Below are 21,041 nucleotides of genomic sequence, written 5' to 3' on the forward strand. Positions count from 1 at the left end.
TAAACAGAAAACTTTACGAGTATAAGTCCATTTTATGGTTAGAAGGTTGACCAGCACTAATTTAAGCAATGGTTATCTCAGCGCCTGCAATGTAAAATGGAATGTAATTCTAAACATTCTTTGCTCCACCAATAATGTCAGTCATCCTACCTTATGGCGGCATACGCCATTATTAGCGGCGGCTCAGGCGCCGGCCGCAATAAGGTACCTTTCGTCGTGTAACGTCACATATAACAAAAAATCTAAAACCTACTGGACGTAACGGTCCAATCATTAAAAAAATGATTTGTTGCAGTGATAATCTCTAAATATTGCACATAAAAAGATACAGTCTACTTTATAACACGCTCTTTGAAATTCGGGTGATCGTGTAAATAATTCTATAAAAATTAAATTCTAGAAACATCAAGATCAGGGTTGTCCCTTGCGAATTGTTCTTTCGTCACTGGGTTGATGACCCTATTCCGTTGTCTCCGCTTCACCAGTATGTAGATTACTCTGAAAAAAGCAGAAGATAACATCATTGATTCTGCCTAAATACTCCTAAAAGCATTCTTGTATTATTTATATAATATATTTGCAATCGAATAATAATTAACAATCATATTCGGAATATGATTGTTAATCTCTTTATTAAATTTGGGTATTTAGGTTAGGGTTTATACAACGTGAGTATAAAAGTACAATAAACACTTACAAAACATTACAAAAAAATATATAAACACATTATAAAAAACCTAATTGTTAATTATTATTAGGAATAGTAGGAACTTAAACAGATACATCAGTGATGTATAGTGAACACAATCATGATATTATGATTATGACAGCCTCCTATCCTCGTCAGTAGTGACCCTGCCTGCAAAGCAGGAGGCTTTAATCCTGGTAAGGGCATTTATTTGTGTGTTTATCACAAATATTAAATTTGTTCCCGAGTTATCGATGTTTTCTATTAATATAAATATTTATTTATAGGTATATTGTCGTCGTCTAGAGCCTACAAGGGATAATAAACATAACCAATTGTTTGTTTTATGGCAATCCTGAAAAGTTACGCGTTTCTGAACCAAACGAATTATGACTAAGGAAACCGCGGACAAAAATACATTATGACTTAAAACTTTTTGGGAAACAATAGAGACCCTAAGTATGTACTTATAGATCGAAAGCGTCAGTCTTGGTACTTACATAAATAGTCCGAGTGCGACGACCGTCAGTGCCGCATCAAATAGGTAAAATGCCCCAGGAAAGGTGTCCATGGAGTTGATATAGATGAGGCTGGAGGTAGGCATGTAGATGGATGGCGCGATGGCTTCTGTCACTCCTATTAACGAGCTCAGTTTCGCTATGAAAACAAAAATTATACATATTTACTGTGAAATGATCAGTCAAGTGAAAGTGGGAGTTGGAAGGGGTAGACCTCGGCGGACTTTCTCTGATCAGATCGGGGAAATCCTGAAGAAAGGCCAGGTCAAGAGCACCCTAAACCGGCGGCGTGTATAAGGAATGTTATGAAAGTGAAGGAAGTGAAAGAGGTATGTCAGGATCGTAGCAAGTGGAAATTCGTGGTCTCTGCCTACCCCTCCGGGAAATAGGCGTGATTATATGTATGTATGTATGTAAATGATCAGTGAAAATGTGACGTTCGGGTCTCGACTGCAGCTGCATAAAGGATGACTCACGTTAGACCGGGCCTTGTCCGGGCCGGAGCTTCCGGCGCTTATATACTTTTCTATGATATGACAGGCGATCACGTGATACTTTCCTTAGAAAACGATGCGCCGGAAGCTCCGGTTCGGTCTAACGTGAGTCATCCTTAAGAGCCACCCCACACTACTAGTGTCTCCCGAGTGCGTCTCGTCTAGTCAACTCTAATGCTGCTGCTCGACGCAACGTTGGCGCATCTGCCTCCATAGAGTTAACTAGATATGCCGACGCTCGGGAGTCGCTAGTATGGAGTGGCCTAAGGGCCACTCATAGTAAGCTGTTGCCGTCGTCTGTCAATTTCTTGGATAAAATGAGTGACGGAATGAAGGTCATCCTCGCGGCAGTAATACGAAAGCGAAAGTCACTCATTTTATCAACGTCACCTTTACTGTTGTCGCTGACTTTGCGTTGTGATTAAGGTTACCAGCGGTCAGGAAATTTCCTTACAAATCGGTATTTTTGGTCATTTGCCAGGACGCTGGTCGGAATAAGGAAATACATAACAGAAAAATTCACAACGAATGGAATATCAATACCAACTAAAGATTTTTAGGTGTTGTACTTGAAAGCTAAAATTACTGTGTGCTCACTTTAATAGGTTTGATGGCTACACGTACACTTTTAGGTTCGAACCCCTAGCCGTGTAATTTTATTTTCACCTCAGCAGCTCGAACAAGGGTACTTTGCTTCTTAAAAACAGTGAGCAAAATGCGATTTTGCTCACTGAGTCATTTTGTCTCACTCAGTGAGCAAAATCGCATTTTGCTCACTGGGTGTCTCTCATTCAGTGAGCATAATGCGATTTTGCTCACTGAGTGAGACAAAATGACATTCAAATGACCTTTATAGTCAAATGTCATTTCAACATGCGGGGTCTAATACAATTTCGATATACTTGGGTTCTATTATCTCTGTCCCTCTAGGTATGTTCTCACTGCTTAGGGTGAAAAATTTTGTGTACTACACGAGATCAAAGTTATTTACATCTCGTGCGCTTTTGAATCCCTTACTACGCTCAAGATTCTAAATTAGATTCACTCGCTACGCTCGTGAATCTATTATAGAATCTTTCGCTTGCACGGGACTCAAAATAAGCACTCGAAGAAATATCAAACTTTGATCTCTTGTTGTACAAATAACTATTTCGATTTAGTACAAAGGTAATTAAAAAACACTTTTTTACCAATGCACAACACAATACGCCAACGGATAGCGATTAGCGACTAATGAGATTCAGCGAAGCAATGGCTGTCGTTATAAGTGTGTCAATGTTATTACGTAATCATGGCTGTGATGCAGCTGTTATGTCATGTTCCGTCATATGAGTACTGCACTGCTGTCATAGAGCAAATGGTTATAGAGTGTCCAACTGTCCACTGTGAAAGAGAGGGTTGATGGTAGACTCCGTGTAACCCTGGCCGCACACACTCGCAATTTACATTCGGTTTCCGTACGGAATGACAGGTGGGAAGGACGTCGCTCTACAAATGCATAGCGCTGACTCGCACATGTCATTCCGTACGAAAAATTCCGTGCGTGTGCAGCATTTTGGTCCGACGCTAACATTAGGATTCAGACTGAACCAGCGTTACTGCGGTGCAGCATTGTATTCGGAGGGACGGATCGATGGCTTCACGGCTTTCACGGCTTCACGTTGGCCGACCGGTGGGAGTGGTGGGACTCACCATGATTAAAGCACTGGGTGCAGCTACATGCCCCATTATGTATTATAAAAATCTGTTTTAATGTTATGTTTGTACTAACCCTAGATTTAAGCATTAGTATGTTACTAACACATATGGACTTTTGTATCGAGATAAATGATTATTGATTGATTGATTGATTAACATGCAGGTAGTCTGAATCCTAATTTTATATTAATAACTGTAGAATTGCCTCCGATCTACGAATCTCCGAATTGTCAACCATGTGTTACTTTTTAAATAGTTTCTTTTTTCTCCGAGTCTATGTAGTAAATGTACTATTACTCCCAGTATTGCAGTTGATTACACCTATCTAGCTTAAAGCAGTTAATAACCGGAGTCGCCTTTAAGAGCTTACCCCTTTGCCAAAAACCTTGCACAATTGTGCAAACTTTTGTATGAACTAACATAGCTATTTGTACGTTACGTTTAAATCATGTAGAAATAACAATACATTAATTTGACGTCCCCTCCCCCGCAAAACTCGGCAGACTGTTTTGTACAGAAAATGACAGCCATAACGTCTCCAGTTATTAAATGCTCTAAGGAGTAATGGTATACCTCATACGGAGTATTCTTTCTAAACATTTTTTTAATCACAGGCCCGAATAGGAATTGTCAACCATGCGTTACCTAGTAAATGCACAATAGTTTCTTTTTTTCTCCGGCCCTATGTAGTAAATGTAAGTTCTATTACCTACTCCCAGTATTTTGCAGTTGATTACCTATCTAGTTATTAGTATTTAGTTAAAACCTATAGTATAGTAAACCTATAGTTAGTATTACCTACTGCATTATTTGCTTTTTCGTTATCAAACATGCGTCTGTCAGCGATACCTCGAATTTTTTAATAAAAGGAAAAATTTAAAATTTTACCGCTTCGGGCAAGATTCGAACGTGCGTCCATTAAGAACGCGGTCCGATCGCTCTTAACCAACTGAGCTGCTGAGCTGTGCTGAAAATTTTCTTTTTTTTTTAAACTTTGCATGTTTTTTTACTTTAATTAATACGACGGTCGAATGAAAATTGAGATTGCCTACACGAGTGCACGAAACGTCTGTACGTGTTATTTCGATTGATCTACATTTCAACAATTATAAATATATTGTCACAAAAACAACAATGGCTACTGTTACATTGATTTAAATTAGACAGTACCTAAATAAAAACATCAACAACATGATTACTAGGCAAAATAGAAGATGTAGGTACAATAGCGAATATAAATCATTCAGCTATCCTGCTCATTCCTGCCAAACCACTTATAATGCTGTCTAGCTTTTACTTATCAACTTCCTGACTAGGCGCACTTTTCTTGGCAATCGACCGTACATCGGTCAGAACACATGAACTGAAGATATTAACACGGGGGCAGAGTGAAAGCAAATACGAAGCATACAGTTATCCTGCTCACTCCTGTCAAGCCGCATATAATGCTGTCTCGCTTTGACTTACCAACTTCAGCTTTTCGTCTTCCACGCACACTTTTGCGTTACTATCGACGGTATAGCTGTCAAGCCACATGAACTAAAGGTGTTGAACCCGGGGGCAGAGGGGTACCACACCCTCGAAGGCGAGATAGCGAATACGAAGCATGCAGCTATCCGGCCTACTCCTGCCAAGCCACCTATAATGCTATCTCGCTTTAACTTACCAACTTCCTCACTAGGCACGCTTTTCATTGCGATCGACCGCATGGCGGTCAGACCACATGAATTCAAGATGTTATTTATTCTTCATTTAAAGAAACAAGTATAAGTTTATAGCTACTTATGCCATGACACTTATACTGTTAATACATACTATACATGCTGAACACGGGGACAGAGTAGTACCGCTGCCTCGTAGGCGGGATAGCGAATACGAAGCATAATTAAATCCTGCTCACTCCTGCCAAGCCACATATAATGCTATCTCGCTTTAACTTACCAACTTCCTGACTAGGCACGCTTTTCGTAGCGATGGACCGTATGGCGGTCAGACCACATGAACTGAAGATATTGAACACGGGGGCAGAGTAGTACCACTGCCTCGTAGGCGCCAAAGCGAATACAAAGCTTAAGTCTATCCTGCTCACTCTTGCCAAGCCACGTATAATGCTATCTCGCTTTAACTTACCAACTTCCTGACTATAGGCACGCTTTTCGTAGCGATGGACCGTATGGCGGTCAGACCACATGAACTGAAGATATTGTACACAGGGGCAGAGTAGTACCACTGCCTCGTAGGCGCCAAAGCGAATACAAAGCTTAAAGCTATCCTGCTCACTCCTGCCAAGCCACATATACTTAATGCTATCTCGCTTTAACTTACCAACTTCCTGACTAGGCACGCTTTTCGTAGCGATGGACCGTATGGCGGTCAGACCACAAGAACTGAAGATGTTAAACACGGGGGCAGAGTAGTACCACTGCCTCGTAGGCGCGAAAGCGAACACGAAGCATGCAGCTATCCTGCTCACTCCTGCCAAGCTGCCTATAATGCTGTCCTCTACTTGGAATTTCTTGCTGAGAACTGATATGCAGAAGAACGTGCCTGAAAAAGACAGCGAAGGTTAAGAAACTGTGTACCTAGTCTGTGGGGTTTTCGACTTGATCAAAACAGAAAATTCCAAATTCCATTTCATTTCATTCCAATCACCACTGTAGGTAATGTAATGACCTTTATATATTGATTGGTAATGACACTAATGACGTAATGAGTGCACGGCCCGCACTTGAATAGTATAATGTTTAATATTGACTTAGTCAAGGCTAGGTTGATAATGTTGATATTGAATTCGTATGCATTATCGATATGTTGTATTTATGAATGAAAGAAAAACAGTTTCAAGACAACAGATAACAAAAACAATATATCGAACGTCACGTTTCGAGTCGTTTTATTTACCATCGTGCATAATATTTATTATTTTACACAGCTATTTAATTTAGCAGGCAATATTATACGATACAAGTGCGGAAAGTAGGAAATTCGCAACGAGTGGTGATAAATTAAAACACGACCGAAGGGGAGTGTTTTATATCGACACGAGTTGCGAATTACCTATTCGCACGTGTATCTTACAACGTTTTATAGTACATAATATGGCTATTTAAATTTTCAACATAGGCACGGAAAGTGCTTAATGCCGCACTAGTGCGAAAAAGTAGCAATAGGTGTACTGTAAATTTGATTTCCTTTAATATTTTCTTCTTTTATTCACCGATCATATACTAATATTATAAATGCAAAAGTCTGCCTGTCTGTCTGTTACCTATCACACTTAAACCGCAGAACCGATTTAGATGAAATTTGGTATGAAATTAATTTGCGGCCTGGGAAAGGGCACAGGGTAGTTTTTATCAATCATCATTGTCGTCCCACGCAGACGATGTCGCGGGCAAAAGCTAATGTAAAATATTTAGAGTATGGTAAACTTTAAATCATAATTAGATGCCAAAAAAAGTAAGACAATGTTGCCACTTTTTACTAGCGTGTCTTGTATTTATGTAAAAATAAGTAAATAAAAGTGCCTTTTTAAATCGTAGGCGTAAAATTACCAGTAAATAAATGATCTAAGCGTATTTATTTATAAAAAGGAATTTACTATTTTACAAACAAATTATTACAGTGGCAGCATTTTTTGGAATCTAATTATGATTTAGAGTATAGATGCTTTTGACTACAAACCGTAGATAGGTATGAAAGTATTCGAGGGTGGCATGCAGATATTATTGGCGCGTTATTCTATCCGCTAATATTGATTTAATAGCCACCTGAAAACTGTCGCCTATATTGCACACGGTCTGTCCGTCCGTTCTTTAAAAGGTTTAACGGCACTGTCCAAAAGAGAATCGACGATTATAGTACGACCCAATTTGGCAATAAAAGTTTTAATCATAGGATCGACCGTAAAAATTGCGGTGGGCACTGAAATTTGCTCTGGAAAAGTTTCTGAGAAAAAGTATATTGCTCTGTAACGAAATTAAAAGACCCGCTAAAGTTCACGAAATTTGCAAAGAGGATTATGAAAATTTCAGTGTCTTCACCGTGACTATCGTGAAAATAGGCCTACAGAAATGTATGTGCGCTTTCATGTTTCATTTGCACATTGGACATGTAAAATGTAGGTAAGTTGATGAATTTTGTACACGATTTTGTACCTATGTATGTGATTTTGTACTATGTTTATGTACCCATTCTTGTTTTGATCAATTTTATATTAAACAACTACTTGACATAAATTTAAAATGTACATTGATATCATCACAGACTAAACAGTGCCATCAATAGTTTCTTTGATTTCGAAGTGCATGCGTTTTAAAAACATCCTATAAGATCAGATGATAAAAAGCCATAAGTTTACGAAAACATTATAATGATAAAGAAATGGCGCCATAGTCAAAGATGGATGCAAAAATAATCTCCAATCGAATGCACTGTTGCTTCTTCCAGTTATTATCAGTTTCCTTGACCTGTCGCATGCACCGCTCAGTCAATCAGTAAACAAAACATACGCGTATTTTTGTAGGTATTTTAATGCCGGGATACGAGTATTATTGCATCTTACGTAACGCCATTCAATACCTACTCTACCTACTTAATATTTTAATATATTTGAATTCTATATGTATTTAATATAGGTACTTGTATTCTGACGTGCCCAAAATGCGCTCGAGTATTTAGCAAGAAGATGGGGTAGGTACGTGAGCCACCTAAGGGCGCAGCCACACTCTAATAACACGAGTTAATAAACCGGGCAAGTGCGAGTCGGACTCGCGCACGAAGGGTTCCGTACCACAATGCAAAAAACGGCAAAAAAAAAACGGTCACCCATCCAAGTACTGACCCCGCCCGACGTTGCTTAACTTCGGTAAAAAATCACGTTTGTTGTATGGGAGCCCCACTTAAATCTTTATTTTACTCTGTTTTTAGTATTTGTTGTTATAGCGGCAACAGAAATACATCATCTGTGAAAATTTCAACTGTCTAGCTATCACGGTTCGTGAGATACAGCCTGGTGACAGACGGACGGACGGACGGACGGACGGACAGCGGAGTCTTAGTAATAGGGTCCCGTTTTACCCTTTGGGTACGGAACCCTAAAAATGCCTACACTAGAGCACACAGTCGCTGTGGCCGAAATCGGTCAGGAGAGCATCATCATCATATTTGAATTTAAAGGAAAAATAATCTAGCGAGATTCCTCGTATCATATTAATTCTACACCAGAACAGGTGATGCAGCAAAAAACTTTTGTGTCGCCGAAAAAAAATTTAAAATTGTTAGGGCCGATTGCCCCAATCCGTCTGTCATCGTTAAAGCGTTCGCAAAATTTTATTGTATGGGTCATCAGTCTGTCAAGTATGGTCAAGTTGTGCAACTGGCCTTAAGTATTGTATGTTTGTTAGTCTGTGAGGTATGAATGTATGGGCCTTTGTTGCCTGACAATAAATGATTTTGTTTTATTCATACCGGCCGCCATTTTATGTATATATCAACCGAGTTATAAAGGCTTTTTGATTGTGGCCACCCAGTTGGTAGAGCGCCGTAGGTAAACACACCTTTAAGGGCACCTTTAAGGACATTGCTTGAATGACATTTTCACAACAGTGCAAGGCCAACGATGACGTCACGTTTCATTAACACCTTTTTGCCTATTGCATGCAATCGTAAATGCACTATAAACGTGGCTTTCTATCAGAAAATGGCCCTTATGCTCCATGTGAATTAGGATCATTTTCTTAGGGAAAGCCACAAATAGGTAGTCTTTAGTTTAACTCACCCACTAGTCCCAAGACGATGTTTATGGTACCATAAATGCTGTATTCCACCTCCGTGAGACTGAATCTTCGTATTGCATACAGATAGGCCACTTGTGAGTCACCTGTAAAAAAGAAATTACACTCAGACAAATGGTCTAAAGACATGACAACCTTTTAATAGTACCTAGATCGAACGGTACATGATTATGTTCTTGAGAAAGTGAGTTTTTGTCTTGTTTTCCTCACTTTTTCAAGTTTGGCGACCATAATGGTTGTGTTTTTATCGTTTGTCATCGTGGCCGTCATTTTCAACAAGAGCCGATAGATGATAAATATGATAATAGTGCAACCTAAACTTTTTGGGGGGTATGCACGGCACGATCTCGTGGCTATTGGGCCAAATCAGCTTTGTTTGACCTAAGAAACAGTCGTGCCAAGCGGCATCGCCTGAGACTAAAGTGCATAGGTACTCAATGCGCTTACTGACCCTAACTATAAGAACTATCATATTTGTATTGAGCGGGATACGTTGTTATTATATTATTGCTAAAATAAATTTGAATACCGCTCGAAATCAAAACGATTGTCCATCCGTATCCGTATTGTGGATGTAGTTGTCAAATTCAGTGTACAAGTAACAAATATATTATTATTGTTACATTGATTATGTATATTCATTAGCCATTTTGGTTGCCTTTGTTATGTCTTTTACCTGTCAGTTGTAGTGGTATTCATAATATTATACCTAAGCTGAAATTATTACTCATATTATCCTTTCCTGTTTTCATTATAATTCTTGAGCGACCCACCATGCAAGAAAAATTGGAAGTCTTAGAATCAATGGTATTATAAAATAGAATAGAATGGGGTTCGCAACTGTCAAAGGCTTGCATAGATGGCGCCATCATAGCTCGCCCCTTTCACTAGTTTAGTTCTATGAGATTTGGCTTAAAGGGCTGGCATCCAGAGCACAAAATATAATAAAAAATTAACACAATTCTAGGGATTTACAGAGCAAGCTATGCTGGCGCCATCTGCCAAATACTTCGACAGGCCAACCTCATTGTGTCATTTTTAAATTCGAATGAAACAAAACAAAAGCAACCCTGTTTAGTAATGATTAAAATTTAATTGGAGAGTCTACTCGTACTCGTAGTATTAGGACCGTGGGACGCTAGGCTATGAACTTATGAGTACTTAGTTTATATAAAGTGCACCCCCCTTATTAGATATAAGTACTTACAGTAGAGTGTGTGAATCCTTCTACGAGTCAGAAACAAGAAACAAGAGTAAGTACCTACTACACACACCGTCGTAAAAACCCACCTACTAATGATACTAGGGAATGAAAAAACTGTACCTAATCTGGAAGTCGAAATTTTGACCACACTTCGAGTATATTAAAAAGACAAAAACGCTCAAATAGCCGGAGAGGTAGCCACGGAAATAGGTATGCAATTTATAGAGCCACGAAATCCCTCTAGTTAGTGTGCCATACTATCATTATTAATGAATTCAGGCGCCTGGCAGCTGTTCAGCGGTGGGTGCGGGAGTGGATGGGCAACAAAGGGGTTGTAAAATCAATTAAAGGTATATAACAATGCCAGGCGTTTTATTTGGGGGAAAAGTAGTGCCAGGTGATGAAAATACACAATCACTTGTGCGCCTGCAGGAAGATCACGAGCAAATTGCACTGTCTGTATGTCTTCTACTTTTTCCTAACACTTACTTAGGCGTGATCTTCCTGCAGCGCACAAGTGATTGTGTATCTTCATCACCTGGCACTACTTTTCCCCCAAATAAAACGTCTGGCATTGTTAAATTTGAATTAAATACATAACTAGCAAAAAGCAGAGCTTTGTAAGGGCTCGCGGAGGTTTTCTACCTTAACGTACCGAACCGGTTGCTGTCCGGTACGCCTGTCTGTTACAGCTTTTACTTTGTCCTTTAAAAACGTGTCCAGACGACAAAATCAAATTGCCAATATCATCCACACGTAATATACAATTTCATAAGTGCATTACATCCTACACGGTCGCCCAGTACTTTTTGTAAGGAACCCAACTGGCTTTCCTACATAATGTTGGGTCAGCGAGCCAATGTTCTTGAATTTATTTTTGCGTCCACTCCACATAATTGATCGAAAAACTATCCCGTCTGGACACCTACTGGCGGTAATCACGCTGCTCCGCACATAAACTAACACACACAATTCCACTAGGTACAGCCAGGGTCCAGCATCAGCTCTATCTTGGGTACTGCTCTTCCAAGTTCTCATTAAGACGTGTCAGATGACCAAAACAGCGTGTGCCTATGTTGCACCAAACCTGAGTTCCACTAGGTACAGCCAGGGTTTAGCATCAGCTCTATCTTGGGTACTAATCTCCTAAGTGCTCATCAAGACGAGTCGAATGGCCAAAACAGCGTGTGCCTATGTTGCAACAAACCTGAGTTCCACTAGGTACTGCCAGGGTTCAGCATGAGTTCTATCTTGGGTACTGTTCTCCCAAGTGCTCATCATGACGAGTCGGATGTCCAAAATAGCGTGTTTCTATGTTGCATCAAACCTGATCGAGTTCCACTAGGTACAGCCAGGGTTCAGCATCAGCTCTATCTTGGGTACTACTTTCCTAAGTTCTCATCAAGACGAGTTGCATGACCAAAACAGCGTGTGCCTATGTTGTATAAAACCCGAGCTCCATTAGGCACTGTCAGGGTTCAGCATCAGCTATCTTGGGTACTGAAAGTACTGATCTACCCAGTGATCATCATGACGAGTCGGATATCCAAAACAGCGTGTGTCTATGTATGTTGCATCAAACCTGAGCTCCACTAGGTACTGCCAGGTTTCGGCATCGGCTCTATCTTGGGTACTACTCTCCTAAGTGCTCATCAAGATGAGTCGGATGACCAAACCATAATGTGCCTTTGTTACACCAAACCTGAGTTCCACTAGGTACTGCCAGGGTACTGGGTCATTTTGCTGAACTGCACGCCGACGTTTCGATTGGCGTGCAGTTCCCATACAAGTTGCAGTCGGGTTGTAGTCCGTCTGTATCGGCCCTAAGTCCAATAGAAACACTAAAGGCGCCATTCAATAATTACGTAAGACAATTTTTGCCAGCTTTTGACCCCCTCCCAACCCTATGTAAGAAATAATAAGAATAGGCTGACCCCGTCCAGACACCAATATAATTTATTTTCAAAAAAATATTTTTATGAATGTTTATTTGTACCTGTACAAAGGTACTTGAGCTCGTTTAAGCTAACACCGTGTTTGATAGCATAGAGTGTGGAAGTAATTATTTTAAACGTCATAATTTCATAGAAATTAAAAAAAATATTGCATCTTTGTGATCTTACTTAAGAACTATGAAAACCCCCTCCCACCCCCTTGTAAGAAAAAATAAGATATGTTCGACCCCCCTCCACCCCAAAATCGTCTTACGTAATAAATGAATGGCGCCAAAACTGTATCTCGAAGTGAAAATACCCGATTTAAGTTTGCTAACACAACATGACTGATCATCACATCGTCAGCGTCACAAAACATACGAGTAAATTGACCTCCGCAGTAAATATACAGCAAGATTGATTGTTCTAGTAGGTATTCACAAAAACTTAATTGCTAAAATGGGAATCAAACCAAGTGAAGCGAGGTGGGTTGAATCCAAAATTGTACCCACTTTGGTAGTCATCGTTGTTAATGGCGTAAGCGCCATCGACATTATTGAACTTGAAAACACCACATAGGTATCGTATTGTCTGAATACCCACAACACAAGCCATCTTAAGTAGTCAATTTGTATAAGAATGTCCATAATTATTTATTTATTTATTACTAACGCCATCTGTTAGAAATAGAAATAATTAACATTAGCACGAATGTTAATTCATCATTTTGCCAACAGATGGCGCTAGTAGTAATACAAAGTGTTATTACTTTATTTTATTTTTTTAGGTTTATAAAATGATATTTTTATGTTTGATAACACATCTAGACATGAATTTAAATTACTATGTTAAATTTCAAACCTAACAGTGCAGTAGTTTTTCCGTAAAGTGTACCACAAGAATGCATAGTTCGTCGATTAGTGATAGGGCTCGCTTCGCTCGCCCTAATTAACTATTATATCACACCAAACACAGAGCTCTATAAATTGCACACCTTCAATTGATTTTACAACCACTTTGTTGCTCATCCACTCCCACACCCACTGCTAAACAGCTGCCAGGCGCCAGGATTAATTAATAATGATAGTATGGCATACTAACTAGAGGAATTTCGTTGCTCTATAAATGGTACCTGTTGCCGTGGCTAGCTCTTAGACCATAATTAAGTACAAAGCCTTTACAAAACTGTCAACGTCAGTTACAAAATACATTTTTGCCTTTGTTACAATGGAATAATTAAGAGTTAATTTTTTACAGTACATTATTACTTTCGGTACGACAGACATGTAAGCATGTGCCTCTGTGTAAGGTCGGTCGTTTACATTTTCCAATAGCAGGGCGTATTGGATTGGTCACGGCTGTTTGTTTTGTTATTTGAGTTTTAACTAAATAAGTAGTTGTCAATGTAACGCGTGAGTAAATTATAAAAATGTATTAATAATAATTTAAATTAAACTCCTATTTTAACTGCTAGAATGTGATGAAATTATTTTTTTTCGTGAGTTTTCTACGAGAGGAGTTTATTGGAGTTTAGATACTCCTTAAAGGGGCCCACTGATTAACAGTCCGCCGGACGGTATCGGCCTGTCGGTTGTTCGGAACTGTCAAAATTGTGTTCTAACTGACAGGCCGATACCGTCCGGCGGACTGTTAATCAGTGGGCCCCTTAAGAATCGATTTTAATATAGTTATAAAGCCCGGGGAATGAAAATTTATGGAGAGTAAAATCAAACGTTACCTACTTTATATTTCGTGCGTAACTTATCTTGCGTATCCCCTAGCAATTGCTGCATGAATACACTTTATTTATTCAATGTTAATGTCTATTTGCGGAGTTTTGACCTTAAATTTTGTAGGTAATGTATTTTATAATCGTTCGTAAGGCGTAAACTCCAGTCGTGCGTCGGAGTTGAAACACAGACACTTTTTGAATACGTACTACGTCGGTGGTAAACTAACATGCGGCCCGTCTAATGGTAAGTGGCAGGCTGTAGCCTAAGGACACCTGAAACTCCAGAGATATGCCTTTTATCTAAAAGAACTAAACACTCCTTTTAACCTCCAAAACCTTTCAATTCGAACGTACAGTCGACGTCAAAGTCGAATATGTTTACACTTTTACAACTATTAATTATATTTTATTTATTTTTGTTTTTTTTTTCTTTGACGTCAACTGTACACTGACATTAGACTGTATCATCATCATCATTTCAGCCTATATACGTCCCACTGCTGGGCACAGGCCTCCTCTCATGCGCGAGACGCGATGCGTTAGACTGTATATATACTGATATTTGAATCATATTACCAAAGACATATGTAACTTCGTATAAGATGAATAAAGTCTAAGGAAAAAACGTGCCTCGGAAATCAAAAAAAAATCATCTCGGATAGATGGCGCACACACCTTTAGCCTATGCTCGGCTAGATGGCGCGACGGCACCGTTTCATATTTAACAATTTTAACACATAGATATCAGTGAATGAACATGGGTCAAAATGATATAAAAATAATAAAATCATTTATCCATGTATATACATTTTATTGATAATTTTATACGTTTTCATTTTGAGGTTTAGTCGTGTGTCGATAGATGGCAGTAAATTTACTGTGACTACAAAATTTACTATGACAGGACCCCTCTATACTATCTATTCTCTTTGGTATTACTTACTAGTTATCATGCGTCTCGCCCGTCGACAAGTAGGAGCGAAATGCATGATATTTGAATGGGTGCCCCTTAATACGCCAGACGCCTAACATTAATTGTCATAATATGAATTCGCATAACAGTTTTGGCATAACATAATTGTGCATAACATTAAACAGGCATAATATTAAAAAAGCATATCACTTATTGCGCATAAGAATCCGCATAATTTAAATATGCATAACATTATTAACTATAACTTTATTTTGCATAAAATGAATTAGCATAATTTAATAAATCAAGAGAATTAGATGGATCAAGGCAAAACCAACTCGTTTAGTTTAGGTTGCAGGATCGAGCGAAACGAAGCGAAGCTTTTGTAACAAATAATAATCTTTTTGCTGTAAAACATTATTAAGGCGTAGTAAGTTCGTGTTCTTATTTTATTTAAATAATTTTAGGTTTTTTTAGTATTTAGAAATAATTAAAAAAAGTTTTTATAAATTTGATTTTTTGTGCATATTTTTTTAAAGTGCATTTTAGACCTATTTTAGTGATTTTTTTTATCGAGCAAAAGTCAAAAACTCAGGAGTCGAATCGCTGAAGTCCCTAGAAAAGGCCGCAAGATTGCTAATAACATTTTTGGCAACCGTATTGTGATATTTGTGATCTAAAAAAAACGCTACATTAACTTAAAACTTCGTTCCCTGAATCTACTGAACCTTAATTCGAGCCGCTCTGTCTATATTTTTATTAATTTGCCTTTTATATTTATACCATTTAATAATTATGCAAAGTAACATTATGTTTATTATATTTATCCCAAGTCATCGTTATGACAATTTACGTTATGCGCATTAACATTATGCGTACTCAGTTATGCGGAATAATGTTATGCAATTTAGAAATTATGCGTAACATACGTTATGCCAATTTGAATTAGGAGTATTACGTTATGCGAATTAATATAGACCCTATTTGAATGACATCAGTTAGTTTTGTATCTGATATCAGTGGACGTTCGAATTGGCCTGGTGAACTTTTAAGTTTAAAGGCCTAGTTTTCTGGAAGGTCAGATGGCAGTCGCTTTCGTAAAAACTAGTGCCTACGTTAATTCTTAGGATTAGTTGCCAAGTGGACCCAAGGCTCCCTAGAGCAGTGGCAAGATGCCGGGATAACGCGAGGAAGAAGACTTAACTTTAAGTTTAAAGTTGCAACGGCTAAATAATATATCTGGAATGATTTTCCTCATTACGCGTATATAATATATGTGGTTGGCATTTAGAGCGTAGGACCTTGGGCCCTATACGTACCTACTTACTATGTCATTTGAAAGCGACAAGCTAAGAAGCCTACTCGAGTGTAAGTATGTACCTACATTGATATCAGAATGATATTTGAAATGATTCAAATATCGGGCCTTATATAACATGAGTTATATAAGGCCTGATTCGAACTTTAAGATACGTCAATTAATAGATCTAGAAATTTTATGGATTAGACGTGTCAGTGTCAAAAGTGACGTTTTTGATTGCAGAAACGCATCTTAAAGTTCGAATCAGGCCGTTAGTTATAATGCATTTCACTCGTACTTGTCCGTACATGTTTTGGGGCGGGCGAGACACACGTAGGGCTCATTTAGATTGCGTTTTCGTTAGGTACATTGTGGACTATTGAGGTTATGTCCAATTTAGCCGACCGATCAAATAACTCAATGGAATGAAACTCGCATACCTACGAGTTTTCGCACCGTGTAAATGAGCCCTAACTAAATAATATGATTCAAATATCATTCTCATGTCAGTGTCCGTTCAAATTGACAGGGAAACGAAAACAATGCACTTGAGCTCGAAAATAGGCTCAAGTGAAATAATATTGATTTACCTACATAGTCTATTGCAATATAAATAATGATAAGTGAGATAAGTCCATGTTAGAAAACTTATATCAAGAAACGAGAGTTGTCTATAAAAAATTAAGGTAAAAAGTTTTAAGTTAAACGGTTTTATTTTAATCAGAAAGTGTACCAAAAACTAGAAAAATAAAGGCCCGAAGAGTCCGGCAGGATAGTATCTTAATTGCGAAGGGCGAAATAATGAGTTTGGTGGACAATATGAAACGTAAATGCCTCTACCCAAGACATAGACCACTACTTTAAAATTGACACTTCTCCAACCGGTCGGTTATGGCAGGCAGTAACCTTGCATCATCACGATTGAGGAGTTGGAGGTCATTATTAAATGCAAGTGCTCCTGTCCAATACTTTAAATCCTACTTTGAAATCAGAACTTTATTAATCTTGGTGGTTAAGGCAGGCAGTAACGCTGCAGCATCAGAACTGATGAGTTGGGAGGACAATATGAAACGTAAATGCCTCTACCTAAAACATAAAGCACTACTTTAAAATTTACACATTCTCTAAGCGGTCGGTTATGGCAGGCTGTAACCTTGCATCATCACGACTGAGGAGTTCGAGGTCATTATTAAATGCAAGTGCCCCTGCCCAATACTTTAAATCCTACTTTGAAGTCAAAACTTTCTCAATCCCGGCAGTTAAGGCAGGCAGTAACCTGCAGCATCAGAACTGATAAATGGAGGTCATTATGAAACGTAAACACCTTTGCCTTTGCCTAGCAGTGGGACACTATGGCAGGCTATTTAAAAAAAAGTAAATGTTACACAATTTCTTTTGTTTTGAAATCTCACAAAACAAAAGAAATGCGAGTTGTTCTAATTGTAAGTGGTTTAAATTACATTGTAGTAATTAGCACTACGGGAAGGGCCTTACAAGGATACATGTTACCAAACGAAATCGCCCATACATAGGTACCTACTGTGATCACGTAGGTATCCCATAAGTCTATGTAAATGTACGGTTGACCTGAAACAGTCACTAGAAATACTAGCACCATGTTATTCTTATAACTGATATAGCCAAGCTGTCAAGTTATATTACAAGTTACTGTGACAAAGAACTAAAGTGTACTGTGACTTCGGAGACCGATTATTCTAGCAGCAATTGAATGATCAATTATAGGCCTTATCTCGTAGCAATACGGTTTAGGTAAGATCAGTTGTCGATGGTATGTTCATCACTGTCATAAAGACAGGTATCTCGGGTATCAACAATTCAAGATCCTATAACTAGGTACAAGAGCAGTTCAAAGTCAGAGTTCGTCAACATCAATATTGTACCTAATGGTCTGACTGATGTCACATAGGTGACCATTTGTTATTTTTAGATGCCCCGGGTACATAATATATTATACCTATCTCCATTAACACAGTTTTGGCAGGTATGCAACAGTGATACATAATGCCACAATATAAGAAAGATTATAATTAAGAAAATTCTTGGTAAATTATGTATGACTAATCGAACTTCTAGCTGTATCATAAAAAAAACATTTAATTCGGACGATTCCATCCATATTTTGTATAAAAAAAAACCATGCAAAGACAAGCGTAAGTAATAATAATAAATTAAATGTTAAAGTCATATAAATTTTTGGTATCGTCTTGGGTGGTCCCATTCGTTTTTCATCAAGTTCTTAAATTAGTCCTATTCTGCTTTCGTCACTCATTCTACATTGAAAGCCACCGACGATTGTGACATTTGTGACGAATGTAGAATGAGTGACGAAAGCAGAATAGGCATGAGACGTGAGCAGGACTAATCCTGCACACTCAGTAACTGATAATTGAACTATCACCGTCGTATTTAGGTGAAACAACCACACTTTTCCCTATTTTTTAACTTTTTGGTGAGGGCAAATTTAATTCTCTACAATCAAGACCCAATTAATAAACATAAAACTCTTTAACTGTAAGTAATGACAGCATTTTGATTACGAAGAAAATAAACTGTCAATCTTGAGTGAGATACGAGTTTCCAAAAGTAACCAGACCGTGATGACAGTGATGACATTCAATTTGACACAGAATATCGGTAGCTTAGTATTCTAATTTTAGGGTGACCAGTTAAGCGACTTGTTAAGTAAGGCGTACTACACTGTAAAAGATTTTATAAATGATAAAGATGCCTTTAAGCCGGTAGCTTTGTGACGAATGTAGAATGAGTGACGAAAGCAGAATAGGACTAATTTAAGAACTTGACGAAAAACGAATGGGACGACCCAATACGATACCAAATTTTTTGCCACAATCTCCGAATAAATCGAATGTCTTATAATTATGCCAATTAATTGTTATATATTATTATTTACCGTAGCGCGAAAAGACGAGGCGACCTTAGCGTTGTTATAAAAAGCTACTGAACCAAATTATTTTGCTCCATAAAATAACTATATAAAACGATCATAGTACCTAATCAAAACTTTCGAATTATAATGCTTAAGTATGTAGGTATAAAGTGTTTGCATACAACTGAGCAACTTGTTTGCAGAAAAAATAAATAAGGAAAACTCTTTTTTTAAATTCCTTGCTACTATTGAAATCACTTACCGTATAATGGGCCGACCATAATGATGTACAGTCCAAGGATCAGAAATATCTCCAAACGCCCTCCGGATGCCCTCGGCTTAAACGCCACCATCAATGTGTTCACAACAAGCCCCAACACTTCAGTTATTGCCTTTTTAAACTTGTTATCATCATCACAACCTTCACCTCTATCGTCTTCTGGGGAGACAACGTCCTCAAGTTTCAAAACACCATACAAAAATGACCCACTGTGTAGCACTAGGAGCAGCGAAAATATGCCATAATATCCCAGAATCCTTAGTAACACTCCACTTAGCACGGTCCCTACAGGAGTCCCTAAGCTGATACAAATCGACACAAGCCCTAGACGGAAAGTCCTGCTTTCCACAGACGTCCTGTCTGCCATGAAACTGTACATGCCCATAAATATAATTATATAACTTCCAGTAAACGCTGCGGGAAGTGCTTCTATAAGCACCGTCGCCGTAAGAGATACTTCATGAAAATAATAAGTTGCCAAAAGCAGCCCGCTGTTAGCAATGATCTCTCCGATCATGGGAAATAGTATGCAAATCTTCCTTTTCTTGTTTTTATCACTCCACGCTCCAACAAAAAGCACCATCACCGCAGGAATGGCAGTCTGAAGCGGGAATTTCCAAGCAACCACATGAGCTACTAACGTTTCAATATTTTTAATTTCGTCATCCAATCCTGTGACGTTCCGTTGCCTGATCCTGTCACAAATTTCAGTCCCATAATTTAAGTTGACTCTGCAAGATTTTTCCAAATGCATATTCTGTACGGCGAACGATGAGAGCGCTGTACAAAGCATGTATGTAAATAAACATGGTTCCACTGTGACTTCTCTCCAGAAATTCTTAATGTCCTTCAGTATTCCTTTGGATTTCTCTGTCCATGTCCTCCTTAGGTTACCCGTGAGCACTGTTTTAGAGTTGGTAAGTTCGCCCCAGCGCATGTCGCTCATGTCGCCGGCCTTGTGGCATTCGAATTGGAAGTAAAAGTGAGAGTCGTTTAATATTTGGTTCACACACTTGCTGTACCGACGCGCCGCCGGGCGTATGACTACGGCGCGTTAATCCGTGTTCTTTTGAACTGTCGTTTCCGAAAAACCAGAGTTGTAAATGTCAGATTGAGCCGCGGTTACGAAAGAGCGTCGCGGGCGCAGCTGCATCCCTGACTCCGATAACGCAGTGTCTTACTGCATATTTATTCACTACGTTACTCATCGACTTCATTTTTTTCTTGATAACGTTTCGCGTAACTGCAATTATTTAAACGCGCAAAACAATAAGTATTGTTTATTTGTTACTTTTGCAATCTTTATTTCACATTCATTTGATTTTACCTACAATAACAGAAAACATGACAAACAATTATCTCGATATTCTCGATTCATCCCTGTTTTATAAAAAAAATATTATAGGACAATTTGACACAGATCAACCTAGTCACACAGTAAGCTCAATAAGGCTTGTGTTGTGGGTTGTAGATGACCGACGATATAAATAATATATTTTTATATATAGGTACCTAAATACTCATGCATACATAAATATGATCATCCATAACTCAGGAACGAATGTTTGTGATGAACA

At 38.5% G+C, this 21,041-nt stretch overlaps 1 protein-coding gene across 1 annotated transcript; it reads right to left on the bottom strand.

Moving 5' to 3' along the window:
* Nucleotides 1–334: 334 nt before the first annotated feature.
* Nucleotides 335–20,768, bottom strand: LOC134798060 (uncharacterized). Its single transcript, XM_063770388.1, has 5 exons — nt 19,447–20,768; nt 9,178–9,279; nt 5,724–5,945; nt 1,189–1,345; nt 335–498 (listed from the first exon to the last, which is right to left on the bottom strand). The coding sequence occupies exons 1-5, from the start codon at nt 20,408–20,410 to the stop codon at nt 390–392; spliced, it is 1,554 nt and encodes a 517-aa protein (XP_063626458.1). The 5' UTR covers nt 20,411–20,768; the 3' UTR covers nt 335–389.
* Between the last annotated feature and the right edge of the window lie 273 nt (nt 20,769–21,041).

The sequence above is a fragment of the Cydia splendana genome, chromosome 16 (assembly GCF_910591565.1).
Source record: "Cydia splendana chromosome 16, ilCydSple1.2, whole genome shotgun sequence".
In the NCBI taxonomy this organism is placed as follows: Eukaryota; Metazoa; Arthropoda; class Insecta; order Lepidoptera; family Tortricidae; genus Cydia; species Cydia splendana.